We start from the raw sequence: 16940 nt of genomic DNA, 5'->3' as shown, positions 1-16940 counted from the left end.
GTTTACTTTGTAAAACTTTCCCTCTTCTGGTAAAGTGTCCTTCATTTAACTAGTTTTAATTTCTTAGTCTTTACTCTATTTGTTTATCGTTATATTAAAGGGAGCAATATTATTCATGTAAATGTCTCTGGTTAGCTTTTTAAAAATGTGAACAAACAAGCCTAATCCATATTATTTATGTGACACTCATCTAATGTATAGAACATAGTTTTACTTTTTAAGTCCATCATGTCTGTGTGTTGTAGGAGATCCCATTCTACCATATCTGGAGTGGGAACCAACGGCCCCTGCACTGCACCTTCAGTCTGGAGAGAGGCAGCCTGGCCGTGTCTCAGCTTAGCTGCAAAATCTGTGTCAGACAGGTGGAGGGAGAGGGGCAGATATTCCAGCTGCACACTGACATCCAGGAGGTATTACTAGAAAGTGTAATTGGTGCTAAATTGGCTCCAAACTGCACTTTCCCTTCTGTGATAATTGTACAAATCGTATTGTTTTATAAAGGAATTACTTATCCTTACCTAAAATGCAAATGCTAACCCATTATTAAAATAAATAAATAAATAATCAAGTGTCATTTACTGGTCTTTGGTTTTGTGTGCTTCTCTATCAGACATTGCCCCCCCATTCGCCATTGCCTGCAGGAGGGACATGCCTGCCCTCCTCACAAGTAGGCCCTTATGCCTTCCGCCTGCCAGCCTCCATTCGCCAAAAGATATGTGCCAGTCTGGATGCCCCCAGCGCCCGTGGCTGTGACTGGAGACTGCTTGCACACAGCTTAGGCTTTGACAGGTGCGTACATTAGCATGAGGGTGTATGTGTGTTTGCACGCTGTGACTGACAAACTAATGGAAACACTAGATGAAAAAAAGGGAATATTCATTGTGCAAACAACAGCAGTCTAATTACTGAGATTGCAAGGAGACAAAAAAACTGCCATCTACAATAGTAACAGAAGATAAATAGTGAGGAGGTTGTATTTTATACTGTTTTATACTGTAAACAGTATTTTAAGACAGAAGAGTGCTGTTTAACATCGTGTTATACTTTATTGCTTACATAGTCCTTGGTGTTTCCATTTTTGTGTCTTCCAATACTTTGCTGACAGTATCATTTAGCAAAAACGAGAGTTAGTTATCTGGTGCTTTCTCTTAATATTGTTGTGCCCTGTCTCTGTCTCAGGTACCTGAACTACTTTGCAACTAAACCCAGCCCCACAGGTGTGCTGCTCGACCTGTGGGAAGCCTGTCACCAGGGTGACGCAGACCTGGTCTCCCTGGCGACCGCTCTTGAAGAGATGGGCAAGAGTGAGGTCTTAGTTGTCATGACAACAGATGGGGATTGCTGATTTGGTAATCAGAAAGCATGAGAAGCAGAGAAATTTGTCACCATGAAAAAAAGCAACGATTAATGCCAGTGGATTGGCATGAGGAAACTACATCCAGTGCACAACGTTGTTCACACACACCGTGATGACTTGCCTATATTACCTCAAACCCAGTGTGTGCGTACAGAACCCCAGAGGACGCTGGGCCCAAGCACATGAGGCTGGCTGCCACTGGCTGGATGAGCTCCCAGTCTGACATACACTGCTGTGTTCAGCTGTAGCAAATGGAGTCACACCATTGGGCACCACTGGTAAACCAGTAATCATTGGTGTCGTTTGGATTAGATCAAGATTTTTTTTTTTCAAATCCTGATCCATGTGGCAAAGTTTCAAATGTTATATGCCTGTGTAAACCATAGATATAAGCTCATGATCCAAGGAGGCTTTCCCCCCATCTTAATTTTACATGCTCTCTTACACCCCTCCCCCAGCACACACACCCACTGCCAGGTTAGTACATGCTGGAAGCCCAGTGTGAAAGTGCATAATTAAATATCCTCAAGCTTTGTTTCCTAGTGATCACTGACAGTCACCATCAAGCAGCTATGCACAACTCATTTTCAGTGGTGTCTCAAGCCCCAAAGGGGCATACACACATGTCCTTATGCCCAAGCCTCAGCTGAGACTAAAATTCATGTTCAATGATGATTAACCACTGGCACTGCAGTTTAGTCTAAGACTAGGCTTAATCTGTGTCTTGGAAACCAATCCATAAACAGCCAATCTAATTACTAAATAAAGTCACCCAACAACACAAACAATGTGACTGCAAGAGTTTCATTCCCAGTCACTTTCATTTACAACATATTGAGAAAAGGCTACGGTGAACCTCACAATACCTTCACATGTTTTGCAAAATCCTTTTTGTGTTGGATGGATTAGCTGACAGATGTTTTTGTTAGAGGACCGAATTGTATTTATGGGATTGTCCTTTTTCTCCTTTGGTCTAAAACTTCTATGAACTGTAGTATCTTGGCTGCTCTTAAATAAATCTTCTGTTCAGTCCATCATATATAATGCAGAAGAAGAGCTTTCCGACAAAAGTTTCCTATAGGGAACGCACTTTTTTAAGTTATTGTCCATATTAGTGGATCGTTGTTTCTTTCACTCTCCTTGTTGTTTCTGTTGTTGTGTTTATGAATGGAATTACTGTTTTGCATCTGTGCTTGACTGCTGTTGCATTACATTTCTACTGGCAGGCAGATCAGCAGGGAGTGGTCTTAATGTGCTTAAGAGTTCATATTTTGTGGTCAGCTTTTCTAAATGCTGTATAATAAGTCATGAGTAAAATTGTCATTCTAGCCATTGAAGCAGACGTGAAAAGAATGTGAACTCTAGATTGAACTGATGGTTTGGGAAAGAGCACAGAACTATTGTAACTCATCTGGTGGCATTAATCACTGTTCAGATTCTAAGGTCAACCAATTGTAGGCCTTCTGTTAAGTTATAAAATGTAGCCTTTTGAAATGGCATGGCTGCTCTTTTGACTGCAGTTTGTCACTTTTGCTGCCCGCTCTGACTATGGGTTAGAAATGTTACTGTAGTGTGAAATCAACAGCCATGGCTATCATGGGCCTTTTCTCTTCATTTGTCCATGCTGTCATTTTTGAAGCAAATATATTTTTTAAGCTGCATCATAAGCATATTTCTTTTCATTTTCCATAACCCTTTCTTTGTAAAAGTGTTCAGATATCCAGAAGAAAATACAAGCAGTATCTGTCCATTTCTCTAAAAGAGTAATTCTAGCTCTGTGTGTGTGTGTGTGTGTGTGTGCGCGTGCGTGTAGGTATGTGCTATTGAATGTGTGCTTGTTAAATGGGCCTCATCATTTTGTAGCTATTTCTTTTTTATGTCTTTGTAAGTTCTATGCAAGTACAAAACACAAGTGAATTTGCAGACCTCTTTAAGTTTTCTGTTTGATGTGTAAGTATAAGATTGGGAATTATTTTCTTCTTGTACTACTGGCATATGCTGTAGCAGGGCTTAGGGGCAAAAAGGTTCTCAAAAGCCCCTCAGCAGCAACAAACAATACAAAATGACTCCTGGGAGAGGGCTTATGACAGGGTTCCGTGTGCTCTGTGCCTCACCCGAGCAGTGTGGAGGCATGTCATCATCAATATGAAAAGGCCACAGTAAACATAGTTTATGAGGAGGACTTAATTAGCACCTCCACACAAGAAAAATCACTGGCAATTGAGATGATGAAGACTACAAAGGAATCGTAGGCATGTGTAGCCTTTTGGCTCAGGATGCACCTTTTGAGCTTAACCTTTTTTCCAGCCCAGACGCAGCCTCTGGTGGTCATTCAGGTATGAGACATCAGCTGGATTCTCTTCAGGCTTCCTCAGATTGGGAAAACCCTTTCTTTCTGGATGTTGGTTGCTATACCCTGGAGAACCCTTGAGGATAGAATTGATCCCATTTTGTTCAGATGTAATTCTTCAAGAGGTTGGACCAGAGCTCAGACCTTTTTAAAGTTCTATTGTACATAAATGTTTAGCCTTCTTACTGTAATTAAATATCATTTTTATGCAATAAATTATATTTCCTAGTTTAACAAGAAAGATGTGTCTCTGTCTTAATGTGTGTGTATGGATGGCGGGCTATATGGAAAGGTTTTGTTTTCATTTGAGCTCAGTAAAAAAGCAAGTTATTCATTAATAAAAGTGGACATTAGTCGTACACTTCATGGACAAAATTCCATATTGCTAATATATTGCTAGATATTGTGATTTCAATATATTAAAATAACATTGGTAAAATGTTGATTTAACAGGATCAACCATCAGGCTGTATTATTTTGACCAATAATTTACACTGCACCTTTAAAAGTCATCCAAGATTTGGGTTGCATGTTTAAAGCAATAAATTATTTTTTGAGTATGAGTTTTATTTGATAATTAAGCCTTAAATTATATCATTATTACAAGGTCCAGTATCATGATAAAGATTAACAAGCAGTATATTTGGCAGCTCTAGAAAGTACAAGAAAGAACGGCCTGAATTGAATGTAAGGTTTACCTTTACTGAGCTTGCTTAAGACAGATTGGAAGATTCTGCCCTGAGCCTCATGTTGATAAAATGCCCACAGGGATTTTTTAGCATTTGTTACTGACAAATGCTTGTCTTGCCCTCAAACTAACAAGGTTTTAAAGAAGGCATTTGGAGCTTTCAGGCAGATTAAATGGGCTGTGGGGCGAGCAACCTTCTCCCTCTCTCCTCATAGCCTCGTTACAGGGAAGTGGTGAACAGACTCTCTTCGATTTATCTCTGTGATAAAAGACTTCAATACCCACGAGAGGAGCAGAGAGAGATGGAGAACAAGGGAGAAGTGTTTCCGAGTCTGAATCTGCTGGGCATTTCAGAGCACACAAAGCATGTTTCAATTGAACGAAAAGACATGTTTTATCATTTGATAAAATAGTCCCAAATATTCAGGTATTGCACTTTTTAGCCTTTTCTCTACCAAGTTAGGTACTCACAGTGTTTTAGAGGTGCATAAACAGATCACTGCCTTGTTTTGCTATTATGCTGTCTTATCAAATTGTTATGAAAAGGTCAAATTATTCTCTTTTCAGTTCATAGTTCTTTGTAAATTGGTAAGTAGCCTGTACTACAGATCCTGAGTGTTGCTATAATTGATCATTCCCTGCTAGAAAACCCAGGTCAGCAAAACCAGCATATGTTGTGTTTTGGATGCTGGTATGCTGGTCAGCAGCAATGGAAGTTAATATTCTGGTCACAAGCAAAACCAGCTTATGGTGTGTTTTGGATGCTAGTACGATCATGCTGGGTGACCAGCTAAACCAGCACAAACCATCGTAGACCAATGTGGAATGCTGTTTCTTTCCAGCAGCATTTATCTAAAGGCTCCTTGTATCTCAGCTTGTAGTTTCTCAGCCCTGTACTTAGTACCCACCAGCCAGTCTTTATTTTTTTCTGCTCTAGCTCCACACACCAGGTGATCGAGAGCCACAGAAACGCAGGTGAAGGCTCAGGCCTGTTGGGAAGTAAACTGCAACAAAATAGGCTGTCTAGGGGTCTGAAGACCAGAGAGACGCCCTCTGCTAACCTACTTCATTGGCGCAAAATAATCAGCAATTAGTCCTTTTCTCAGAATAAGAAGTTATCTTTTAGTGCCATCTACTGGATGATAATGGTCATTACAAAATGATCCAAATGTGCTAACACTAAATTCTTGTAGACTATGGCCTACATACCATCAACATAGGTTTTCAAATCCTAATATTTACATATTTTGACACACTTTGGCATGTGCTTGCATAATAAGTAGGCTAGGCTTTCACTAGAACTAAGTGGTAATATCTCGCCATTGTACTTAATACTCTACCCTCTGCTACCTGCTACAGGGGGTGGGGGTTTTGGACAATTCCAAGGGCCCACAAAGATTGTACTTTTTTCCTTTTATTTCTTTTTCCCTTTTTGGATGTGATTTTCAGGCTTACTGATATATTCTTAATTGAAACTTTTTTTAAATGTTCATTGCAGTGGATGGTCGGTGTTAAAGTTAATGGTTTAGTGGTGTTTGTGATAGGATCTTCCCTAGTAAACAACACATGAGTATAAGGAGTATGATGCCACTGGATGTTTTTTTTCTTTGTCGTGTTAGCATAAGGACCATATTCACAAAATCTGACAATTTCTTCTCATTTTCCTGCCCTGATCATCATCGTGTACTGCCTCAACAACAACTTCTTGCCCATATCTTTATATTTATTTTAGAACAAACTTTACTATACTGTGATAATAGTGATTTCATAGAGTTACACTCACCTACTTCTGAGGGTCTTGCACTATCTACATCTTCATTGTCATCATCATCTCATCATTGAGATGTTTCCACTCTGTAGACTAAATATTGTTCAGATTATTACATACTGCATTTAATGTATTATTTGTCTGGATACACTGTGATTGCAAAGTAAAATTTTTGCAGCAGTGCCAAAATAGCCTGAAAAATGTACAACAAGACCCACTGTCCACTGTAATGGACAATAAAATAAAATAATAAAAAAATCCTGTTTAACATTGTTCCTTTATAACTGATATTTTACTTTTGTATTTCACAATCGATACCTAAACAGCAAAATAAACTCATAACGTGATGAAAAAGTAGTTTTAAATCAGATAAAATTTGTTCAAATGAGCCCTTACTCTGCCTTATTGTCAGGTAAATGTCTATTCTAATAAACAAGAGGTCTCAATTGGTGTTATGTTCAACAAAACATAATAAAGAAGGAAACACATGGTGTCCATCGCAATGGACGCAGAGTCTGAAAGGGTTCCATTTCTGAGCTGCTGAGCTAACATTAGGTGTAAATGAAGCTAGTGTGTTTGGTAATATGAGTGGTGTGGAATTGTGTAAAAGATGTAACCGCTTTCCCATAGACTGCTGTTAGGATAGAAGAGTCAGAGCACACATGTTGCAGTGCACACTGGGGACTGTAGTGCAGGGCATTGTGAATCAGGCCAATATTAATAGAAAACTAGATGTGCATTTCCTGAAGGAACTGCTTGAAAAGAGCTGCAAGTGTGTGTGTTTGTGTGTGTTTCTGTGTAGATGAACAACACCTCCTTAGGTATGTGTCTATGTGTGTGTGTCTGTGTGGTGTGTGTGAGAGGGAGAGATGTATGTGTTTGAGGGGGAAGGGGGAGAGTCATTCAAATTAACTGTCACTCTGCTATTATGCACCTCTTAGTGGAGAAGCCTTGTTTGAGTCCGATTTGCACCCTCTGAACAAACAGTCATAACTTGGAAAATGTTTACTCTATCGCTTAACCGGATAGATGGTGTGAGATAAGATCCCTTGAAGATTATCTTGGTGTAATGTTGTGTGTATTGAGAAGAAAATGTCTGAGCTATGACAAGTTAAACACAGAGAAAGTCTTGAAATAAGCAGATTCTGATCTTGAGAAATTTACATGGGAGTGAATGGGGCCTAGTACCAAACAAATGCTCATATCTCTAAAGCTAATTGATAAAATGATGAGATATTTTGAGGTTTCGGAAAGGACGAGTTTCTCTACCATTTAAAACTGAAAGTTTAAGGATTTTAAAGCAGATTCCCTGTGTGACAGCTGTGTCTGTGAGACTGAGTGGCCTGCTATTTTGAGGTTTCGGAAAGGACGAGTTTCTCTACCATTTAAAACTGAAAGTTTAAGGATTTTAAAGCAGATTCCCTGTGTGACAGCTGTGTCTGTGAGACTGTGAGTGGCCTGCTGTGACATCAACGATTCATTCTTAAGGGAGGTTTTTTTTTTATTTTTAAACTTAATTTTATTAAAAACTACCAATCCGATCGACTTCAAAAATGCACAGCACAAATCACAGCGCCGAGATCTTCGAAACACAGTTTGAACAGAGTCTGTACGTTAAGCGGCGCGAGCTGTATTAATTGCAGAAAAGTGTGGAAGAAGAATAAGAAGTATGAGAGATAACAACAGAGTGCTTTTTCAAGCGCTCTAATTGAAATCCTTTTGCAGACCTTGTGTTTGACACATGGGCTATAGCAGCTGCCTAATGAGATTGAAGCTGATTGAAATGAACTGTCTAAACAACAAAACAAACAAAACCCCATTTACCACTGTGAATTTCAGCCAAGTTTCCCTTATAAACCAACAGGGTAACATACACTTATGCAAATTGTGCAATGGCATGTTCTCTCAATGAAATGTAAAGGCTGATTGCTGTATTTTTCCAGTTTTGTTTTCCCTGCACTGATGTATTTCAGATGTACAGCTCTGTAAATGCACACTCACAACAACGCAAATGCATTCTAATGCACTCACAACTATCCTCAGTTGTATTATGTAGTATGCAAGCAGCCTGAATCTCTATCTAGCTGGCTTTTGATCGCAAATGCTCTAATGTTCACACACATTGTTCCATGGTTAAGAGAACCATACTACAACAGCACACTGCACAACCAACACAACATCACAGAAGATGCATTTAAACCACTCGTAAGACCACAAAAATGGCAATAACCAAACCCAATCTATTAGCTGTAACATTATAGGATGAAATACAGTCTAATTGAAACACATCACAGGGAGAACAACAAAACATAAAATACATTCAAACATATCATTAACATGTTAAAAGATGAAGAAAATTAACTGAAGAAGAAACTATAAATAAGAATTTAACAAGAACTGACGAAGCCAGAAGGGACTGAAGCGCCACCTCATCCCTAAAGTATTCAGAGACGGCTGCTGAAGAATGAAGTACCGCCAACTTTCCCAGCGTGCTGGGCAAATAACAGCTGTGAAATCCACCATTTTAACTTCTTAACAAGAAGCTGGCCCTGTATCTCCCAGAATGCACCACTGTTTACAGCAGTTTGCTTTTTGGAATTTTGAGTGTAGGTACAAAGCTGGAGGCTGTATAACGATTTGGTTTGTGGTACAGCATAAAAAGGCATGCTAGTAAGCCTATTGAACATAATCTATACATGATTAGATCTTCTCACAGGGTGAAATATCTGAACTTGAACACACTCAAAATCTAGCAATGGAAGTTGATTCCTTTCCTTACAAATAAATGGACAGAAGGGAAAATATCATTGTAAAGGTACATCCATCAAAATGTTTCACGAGTAGCCTACATATGACAGAAAATGTGACTATCCATCTGTGCCGTATTCATTATGCGCTTATTTCCTTACACCACAGTGGCGCTGGAACACTGTGAGAGAGGTCATGTCCAGAATGGACGCAGGGTTTGAAAGGGTTAACAGGGTTCATTTTTTTGAAGGATACCTCCACACATTTTTAAAAGTTCCACATAGTTACATGGTTAAGATGTAAACGGAGTCATTCAGGCTGATTTGATGTGAAATACTCCATTCTAGAGAAACCGAAGAGTCAGAAATGTTCACAGTGGTAGTAATGAGGACCAGACATTCCTCACAGACAGTTCTTACACAAAATGGTTATGAATATAGTGCCTAAAGATATTGTTAAACGAGAGTTTTGGCATGACGAGTCGTTACATGCAGGGTGTTGGAGGCAAAATACCCCCCCCGAAAAAAGTTTTTTTTCAGGCTTTCCAGTATTTTACCATTATGAACATTCCATATAAAACCTTAGAAGACACGTGTTGGGTCACTGGTCGTTTAGGATGGTGGCTTTATCTGTGTTGTAGTCATGGTGACTCCTGATTCCTATCACTACCGCTGTAAAGAAATCTGAATCTGTGAGCTTCTTCACAGATGAATCATTTCACAACAGACCACTCTGAATGACTTTGTTTATGTCTTAACCATAAACCGTGAAAACAGTAAAAAAAAAATCGGTGGAGTTCTCCTTTAAGTCAAATGTACCTGAACGAACGTGACTAAGGTGGCAGGAATTTTCATTTTACATGCATGTTTCCCAAAGTCCACTTGGTGGCGCTGGAACACAGCTGCAACGTTCCTGTGTTCGTGGCGGACTAAGTGCGCTCTTTGCTACGTTTTACTAACCGCTTTCTAAAAACTAAGTACACCAACACAGAAACGCACAACGCTTAAACACCTTTTAAATCTCATTTTTCTTCTTTTTCAATCACATCTGTGGCGGCGCTGGTTTCACACAGAATTTGATTATTCAGTGAGTTGAACACAGAGCTGCAGTTCAGTCCCAGCAGACGCTGCCTGGTCTATGGACGCAATCAGAGGACTCTGGTTAAAAGGGTGGAGTTTCGAGTTTATCTAAGCTAATTTGCGCCATATCACACTCCAATCCCCCATTCTCGTCCACTAACCTGCTACCTATCGACCCTCCTACCCATGAAGAGGGGTCCTGTTCCTCAGAGAATTCACTCCCAACGCTTGCACCATGCTGAAGGTAGTGGTTGAGAGCGCAAAAGGGATTCCCAAAAAGACTCTTGGCAATCCAGATCCCATAGCCGGAGTTATTTTCAGAGGTGAGTCTGGTGTTCATTTCGACATTTACTGCTCGACTTCTCTATTCCGCTTCAATTGAAAAGATGTAACATTAGCCTGCAGGATTAGCATATAGTTATATGCTATATATATAGTACACATTATGGTCTTTAAATCACAAAAGCGATTAAAGTATCTGCAGCATTTACTATGTTTCGCCTAAATTTGGCTGCTTCCATACATCCACTTTTCCAGTATAATGCCTCTCCGCTGTGAGGATTTCCTTATAAGGAGTGGAATAGAAACCTCTTCAGTCTCTCACAAGTTTTATAGACTGAATAAATCTTATGTTTCTCATTCACATAGTAATGCATTTGTAAACAGTGAGGGGCTCTTGTACATTCTGTATCTGGTGTGGTAAAGCCAGGCTGAAGTGCCTCATGTCTTTGAGCTAATTTTGTGCTAACTCTTTCAGGAGAAAAAAAGAAAACAAAGGCCATTTCCAATGAGTTAAATCCAGTGTGGAATGAGGTCAGTGTATCAGAGCAATACTCTGCATTGTACTGTTTCAGATATTTCAGTGTAGATAAATAATCATTATCTTGTGATAAGAACGTTTACGAAACATGTTTGTCTTTTTTTGCCACTTTAGGTCATTGAGTTTGATTTGAAAGGTTCATCTTTGGATTCTTCCTCATTCATTGAAGTGGTTGTTAAAGACTATGAGACCATTGGCAAGGACAAGTATGTACATCACATTTAGCTCTCTTTTACAGGTCTGTATTCAACATTAATAAGCATGTAATGTCACGTATGGGCCAAAATACTCATTCGTTTCTTATGTATGTAGTTAGGCCTATGCTTACTGATACCATGACTTGAATGTGTGGAGCTCCCTGTGAGTGTTCTGAGGGGGACCCTTGTCATTTTAAAGGTGCTTATTATCCTACTTCGCTGTGCTGAGAGTGAAAGTCTGAACCTTGTTTTGGCCTGTTTTGATGTCTTTCAGTTTATCAGTTGTTTGGTTGTGAAAAAAAGCTGTGCAACAGTAGCAATAAGATAAGGCAGTTAACTAATTTGATTTTTTGAGAAGACATAACCTGTGCAAGCATCACCCGCACAACCACACCTGTTGACCATGCCTGTACTTGCCATGCTATGTAAGAGGAGAGCTTGTATCCACCCTTAAAGCTTACTATAACAGGCAAAGCACAGAGGTCTGCACTGCAACTTTAAGTTAAGTGAAACTTTTTTGATCCCACAACTGGGGAAATTCCACCTCCGCATTTAACCCATCCGTGAAGTGAAACACTACATACACACTAGTGAACACACACACTAGGGGCCAGTGAGCACACTTGCCCGGAGCCCGGGGAGCAGTTGGGGGTTAGATGTCTTGCTCAAGGACACCTCACTCATGGACTGTCGGATTGTAAGACTCATTTTAATGTAAGATGTGTTTTTGTGGCAGGTTTAGCATGAATGCATTCTTTGTTCACATAGGAAGTACAGACACAGCTGCCCATTGTAATCGATGGTTTAGCAGTACTGGTTGGTGAGAAGGGCTTTTTCCCTGTGCTGGAACTTCTTGCCTAAAACGTCTGAGTCATTCTCAAGATTCCTCTTCTGGAGAGATTGCTAAACTACACACACTCAGGTTTTTTTTTTCCATTGTCTGTGGGCAGTGACTAGCCTCCCAGCGCACGGTGTGTAACGTGGAAGCACATGTGAAGACTTGTTTCCAGTAGACAGCAAATATATTTTAGTGGCTTGTGTGGAAACTGCCTGAAATGCCGTTATGCTGGCACACTTTTCTGTGCAATAACATTATCCTTGTAGCTATATCTCAGCCTTGGGAATGCACTAGAGGGCTCATCAGAGAGAGATTTGAGCTTGCTGTTTGGTTAAGAAGTGACTCATAGCTTATAATATATGATCACTTGGGACTGAACTCTGTTTAGCTTTTCAAACCATCTAAAAATATCTTCTGCTTGGAATGTGTGGCCAACATGTAGTGTGAGGGATCACAGCTGCTTTTGAATATTTGATTTTCATCTCTTCTGAGATTCCAATGGGCTAAATCCAGTTTTAGTAAACAAAAAGTGGACCATCAACACACTTCTATTAGTTCTGGCACATATTCCGAAGACCACAACAAGTGAAGATTCACAGTTCCAACTAAAACAGACTCAGAATTCTAGACAGATTCAGAATTCCAACTCTCACTCTAACTGGAGCCTTTTACTCAGGGGCCTGTTGTTTATATCTGCTCTTGTTCCTGGATGTGGAATGTAGTTGAGTCTTTTTTTGTGGAGGGATGTAAACAGTAAAATGAAACACACCTCACACCTTACTCTTGTCCTGATAGCCTCTGTTTCACATCACCTTGACCTAAAGGTGCTATGTGCTATCATATGTAATGCGTATACATAAGCACTTTATTGTTGTGATGGAAGCTTGTCATAATGGACATAGCTCAGTTCCCCCTAAAATAGGCCTGTGGTCAGATATAGTAACAGAGCTCAGGAGTAATGATTTTTCTGTTATGGAGACACTGATTGACATTTAACCCCTTAAATGTTGTTCTTAGGCTTCAGAAGTGTGTAATAAAATGTTGGGCCCTTCATTGGGCCATGGCCATTTAAGGGGTTAAATGTGTGCGTACAACAAAATTTGGTTCCTAAAATTTGTAATCTTCCTTTTAAATTGTTTTTCTTAATTTATTCCAAACCTCTAAAATTAACCAGTGAATCATCCTCACTACACTGTAAACAAAACTGCTTGTTGCTAGCACATTTGTGATGCTAAAGCTTACTAGTCGCACAGATGACAATGCAGGCAGCTATAGAGCTTGCTTCAGAGCTCAGCCTGGGGCTCCGCCTTCTTTGGCTGCTGCCTGTATTTTTCCTTGCATGGCACTCATGACTGTGGCTCAGGCTAATTACTCCCAGCTTCGCTTTCCCTAGCACGCCCCTGGGTAGCCCCATTTTGTGCTGTACGGAAGTCTCTCCACTAGAACATGAACGTGGCATGATCATTTCCTTTCATTTTTAGCCACTGCCTTGTTTATCAATGCCTATTGGCTCATACATATTCATTACAAACTTCAAGTTAACCTGCATCAATACAGCATTAATAAAGGAAAAAGGTATATTTCCTTATAAGATTGTGACTTTTATAAAACCAAGGATGATTCTTTTTTGTAGCTCAGTCACTTTTTCATGGTTCACTTAGTGCAGAAATGTTGAAATACATCCGTTGAGCCCACCCTGTACTTGCATCTGCCAGGGCTGTGTCCCTGTGACTCAGTTATTTGCCATTGCATAATTAGAGCTAGAGACTTTCAAAGGTGTCCATTAGCCACCAGTAAGAGAGTGAGCCTCAGAGGCCCAGCTGCAGGTAGTGAGAAGTGAAACTAAATGTTTCCTGTTTTTGTGGGGGAGGTTTGATCAACTAAACATTTATAATACTCTTTTTAGAGTGAGTTTCATTTGTTTTGTAAACTGCACTGAAAAAAAGTAATGCATTACTTGTACTTGGTTTAAATGTGCTATTTTGGCAAGAATAAAATACTGTATATTACATAAACTCAGTTTTGGCTTTCACTCTAATTACTTTTGTCAATAATTGTGCTGACATAACTTATTTTATTCATGTGGAAACAGTACACACATTTGAGTCAAGGGAAACTTTAATCCATCAATTTTCCTGACATATTAGTGTAACAATTATCCAGCAGGAGTCTTTGATATGCTTTAATTAACACATACAAAGCACATTACTGTATAGCATGCATTCTCTATACGTGGGTTATACTGTTTGCTTTATGCTTTGTTATTCTTGTGTTTTACAGATTGATTGGCTCTACGAAAATCTCCCTCCGGGACCTAGCCAGTGGTCAGGCAAGGTCTCTGCCTTCACGGAATGTTCCTCTCATCAATGAGAAGAAGCAAGATATAGGGGTATTCCAGCTTGTAGTTTTGGAGTTTGCAGAAATTTTAGTTCTGTAAACTGCAGAACCATATGCAAACATTCATTATGTTTCTGGTTTGTTTTGTTTTAGGCAACAATCAATTTAGTGATTGGATATGAGCCTCCTGCCAGTGCTCCTCCTAACCCAAATGCACAGATTGATGGAGATGTTCCAGCAGGAGAATCAGGTAAGTCACTATGGTTTGTTTTTTTCTCTTTAGGTATCTTACTGCATACTGTCTTATAAATGATGCTGTTTTTTAGAAAATTTGCTTGCACGAGTCTTGAGATGTTTAGTAAGGACATTAAATTATTTCCCTGCCACTGAAAAGAACTTCCCTTACATTAGATACGATCTTTGCTATTATGCTTTATCTGTTCATGATCAGCTCCCATTTGTTTGGGCTGCTCTGGATCAGTGGAACTGGACTGCACTGCAGGAATAAGAGCAAGAATGCTGCCTGCTTTATACTGGGCCAGTGTGCTTTCATACAATATGGAAATGACGATGCAAATCAGTGGCAGAACACATATGGGAAAAAACAACTAAAGAAAAGACTCCCATGACATACAATATATGGAGGCAACTGTGACATATCCTACAACCACTCAGTAGCCGTGTTGGTCAATGTTTACTTTTAACCTTTAACACTTTTAACTGATCCACAACTGATCATTGCATTTATGTTGGGACCTTTGTATTTTATGTCCCAGCAGCTTGCTTGAATACTTATTTATTTATCTATTCATTCATTCATTCATTTATTTACCTTACAAAAAGTGAAATGTCTCTATGGACATCTTTTTAACATAAAAACTAAAGTATAAGAAATATATCTCTAGGCTTTATAGAGCATACCTGGATGAAGTTGTTGTTACAGTTTGTGAACAATTGTTTAACGCCCCCTCTAGCTGTGTCCCCTGCTGGCAAAGATGGAACTGATGGTGATGAAGATCCTGGAGAGTGGGGAGACACAAGGGCTTCTGGAGAGCCTCCCACACCTGGACAACCTGGAAAACCTCCCCAAAAGATGATGCGTATGGGCCGGAAGAGGCAGAAAGCTTTGGCTAACAAACCCCAAGATTTCCAGGTATGCCTTTCCTAACAGTTCAGACATAGTTTATAAGTGATGAAAGGAAGATCTTGAGTGCTCTATCGTAACTACCTGGCTATTTGTTAGATTCGCATTCGCATCATCGAGGGTCGGCAGTTGCCTGGCAATAACATCAAACCAGTCGTCAAAGTGAGTGTTTGTGGGCAGACACACAGGACAAGGATCAGGAGAGGAAACAATCCATTCTTTGATGAGGTATGGTGGTTTTTAGTATGCTTAAGCTCAGAATGAACTTCTAGATTAATTTTAAAATATAGAATTATGCTCTTTACTGAAATATGGAATCAAAATTGGAAGTGAATAATTGAAAGGTTTTCATTCCAAAACACATTATAGACCACTTTGAATAATGGTATACGTTCTTGGGAGTGGGCTTTACACTTACTAGAAATATTATTGCTATGCTACGATTAATACCACCCTCATTAGAGAAATTAAAATGTTTTTTTTTAACATTAACTGTATTCTCAATAACTCTTTATATCCAAAATTGTAATAAAGGGGTATACATTATTTTGGAGTGAAACACTTGAATTGTTCTAGTTGATGTAATGGACAGAAACCCCTGTGTTTAATTACGGAAGGTAAGCACAGTCCAGTATTAATCAATAAAGTGCATACTATGCAACTTGGAGCCTTTCAGACTGATTTAGTCTCTGCATTTTGTTACAGTGTTGCTTTCCTAAAGAATCTTGCTCTGTCTGGGTTTCTGTGGACTCTGTGGCTTTGCTGTGGCCTGTCCTGCTCTTGTCATTTCCTAAAGTTGCTGGTTCTTTACTTTCCTCTCCTTCTGACTCCTCTGGCCAGCTTCTTCAGTGAGTCTTTCTCATCTTCTCTACTGAGCCACATTGTGACACGGGCATCTTCACACATAGATGCAGTGTTTTCTGTGACAACCCTGCACACCTTGCTTACATCACAGTCTCAGTCTATTAATAGATTATGCATGTGATGTACCAAACCCACTTGACAGCCAACTTTAAACCACAACTTCTAACAGTGATGACTACAACTGGGTCACTACTGTCTTATGTGGCCCAGATCTAAATTTTAGGCAGGTCATGTGGTTAAACGGTGGTTGAGTGGTGGAACAGTTAGGACAATGGTAAGCTGTAAAGAGGGAGGTTCTGTCCATATCAAATGTGCAAATTTGTAGAAATTGAAGTACTAGTGCTGCTGAAGTAGAACACATTGATTGTCACTTTTATTTACAGCTTTAAATATTCCTGCAGATTTTCTTCTACAATGTCAATATGCTGCCTTCAGAGCTATTAGATGAGAACATCTACATCAGGGTAAGATGACCATGCACAATCACTTATTTAATTATGGTCTTTCATGTCTGTTTAGGTTGCTGTTTTCTGCAGAAAAAGTTTTGCATTTAGTGATAACCATACTGTAGTTGACATTAACAGCTTTATGATGGAGTATAATGAGACTTTCACTCTGTGTCTAGGTTTATAACTCATTCTCCCTGAGATCAGACAGTCTTTTGGGGGAGTTCAAGGTAATCTATGATCCACTCACTCAGCCTCTCAAGGCTTTAACTCCTTAAACTTTAGGCTTGTTATTCCATTATTA

General features: G+C 39.5%; 2 protein-coding genes across 8 annotated transcripts in view; both read left to right on the top strand.

Moving 5' to 3' along the window:
- Nucleotides 1–1389, top strand: part of unc5b (unc-5 netrin receptor B) — a 65431-nt gene extending 64042 nt beyond the window's left edge. For all 4 annotated transcript variants that reach the window (XM_037538857.1, XM_017723154.2, XM_017723147.2 and 1 more), the window contains 3 exons: nucleotides 246–410; nucleotides 611–789; nucleotides 1180–1389. In XM_037538857.1, the coding sequence (XP_037394754.1) occupies nucleotides 246–410; nucleotides 611–789; nucleotides 1180–1345 (510 nt within the window). In that variant the 3' untranslated portion in view covers nucleotides 1346–1389. The remainder of the gene's footprint in view (nucleotides 1–245; nucleotides 411–610; nucleotides 790–1179) is intronic.
- Nucleotides 1390–10053: 8664 nt separating this feature from the next.
- Nucleotides 10054–16940, top strand: part of myofl (myoferlin like) — a 35538-nt gene continuing 28651 nt past the window's right edge. For all 4 annotated transcript variants that reach the window (XM_017723197.2, XM_017723190.2, XM_017723183.2 and 1 more), the window contains exons 1-9: nucleotides 10054–10313; nucleotides 10748–10803; nucleotides 10925–11016; nucleotides 14126–14234; nucleotides 14336–14432; nucleotides 15157–15335; nucleotides 15426–15554; nucleotides 16592–16654; nucleotides 16816–16866. In XM_017723197.2, coding sequence (XP_017578686.1) covers nucleotides 10226–10313; nucleotides 10748–10803; nucleotides 10925–11016; nucleotides 14126–14234; nucleotides 14336–14432; nucleotides 15157–15335; nucleotides 15426–15554; nucleotides 16592–16654; nucleotides 16816–16866 — 864 coding nt within the window. In that variant the 5' untranslated portion in view covers nucleotides 10054–10225. The remainder of the gene's footprint in view (nucleotides 10314–10747; nucleotides 10804–10924; nucleotides 11017–14125; nucleotides 14235–14335; nucleotides 14433–15156; nucleotides 15336–15425; nucleotides 15555–16591; nucleotides 16655–16815; nucleotides 16867–16940) is intronic.

The sequence above is a fragment of the Pygocentrus nattereri genome, chromosome 5, assembly GCF_015220715.1.
Source record: "Pygocentrus nattereri isolate fPygNat1 chromosome 5, fPygNat1.pri, whole genome shotgun sequence".
Taxonomy (NCBI): domain Eukaryota; kingdom Metazoa; phylum Chordata; class Actinopteri; order Characiformes; family Serrasalmidae; genus Pygocentrus; species Pygocentrus nattereri.
Note: the sequence above shows the minus strand (reverse complement) of the source record. Positions and strands in the feature narration are given on the sequence as shown.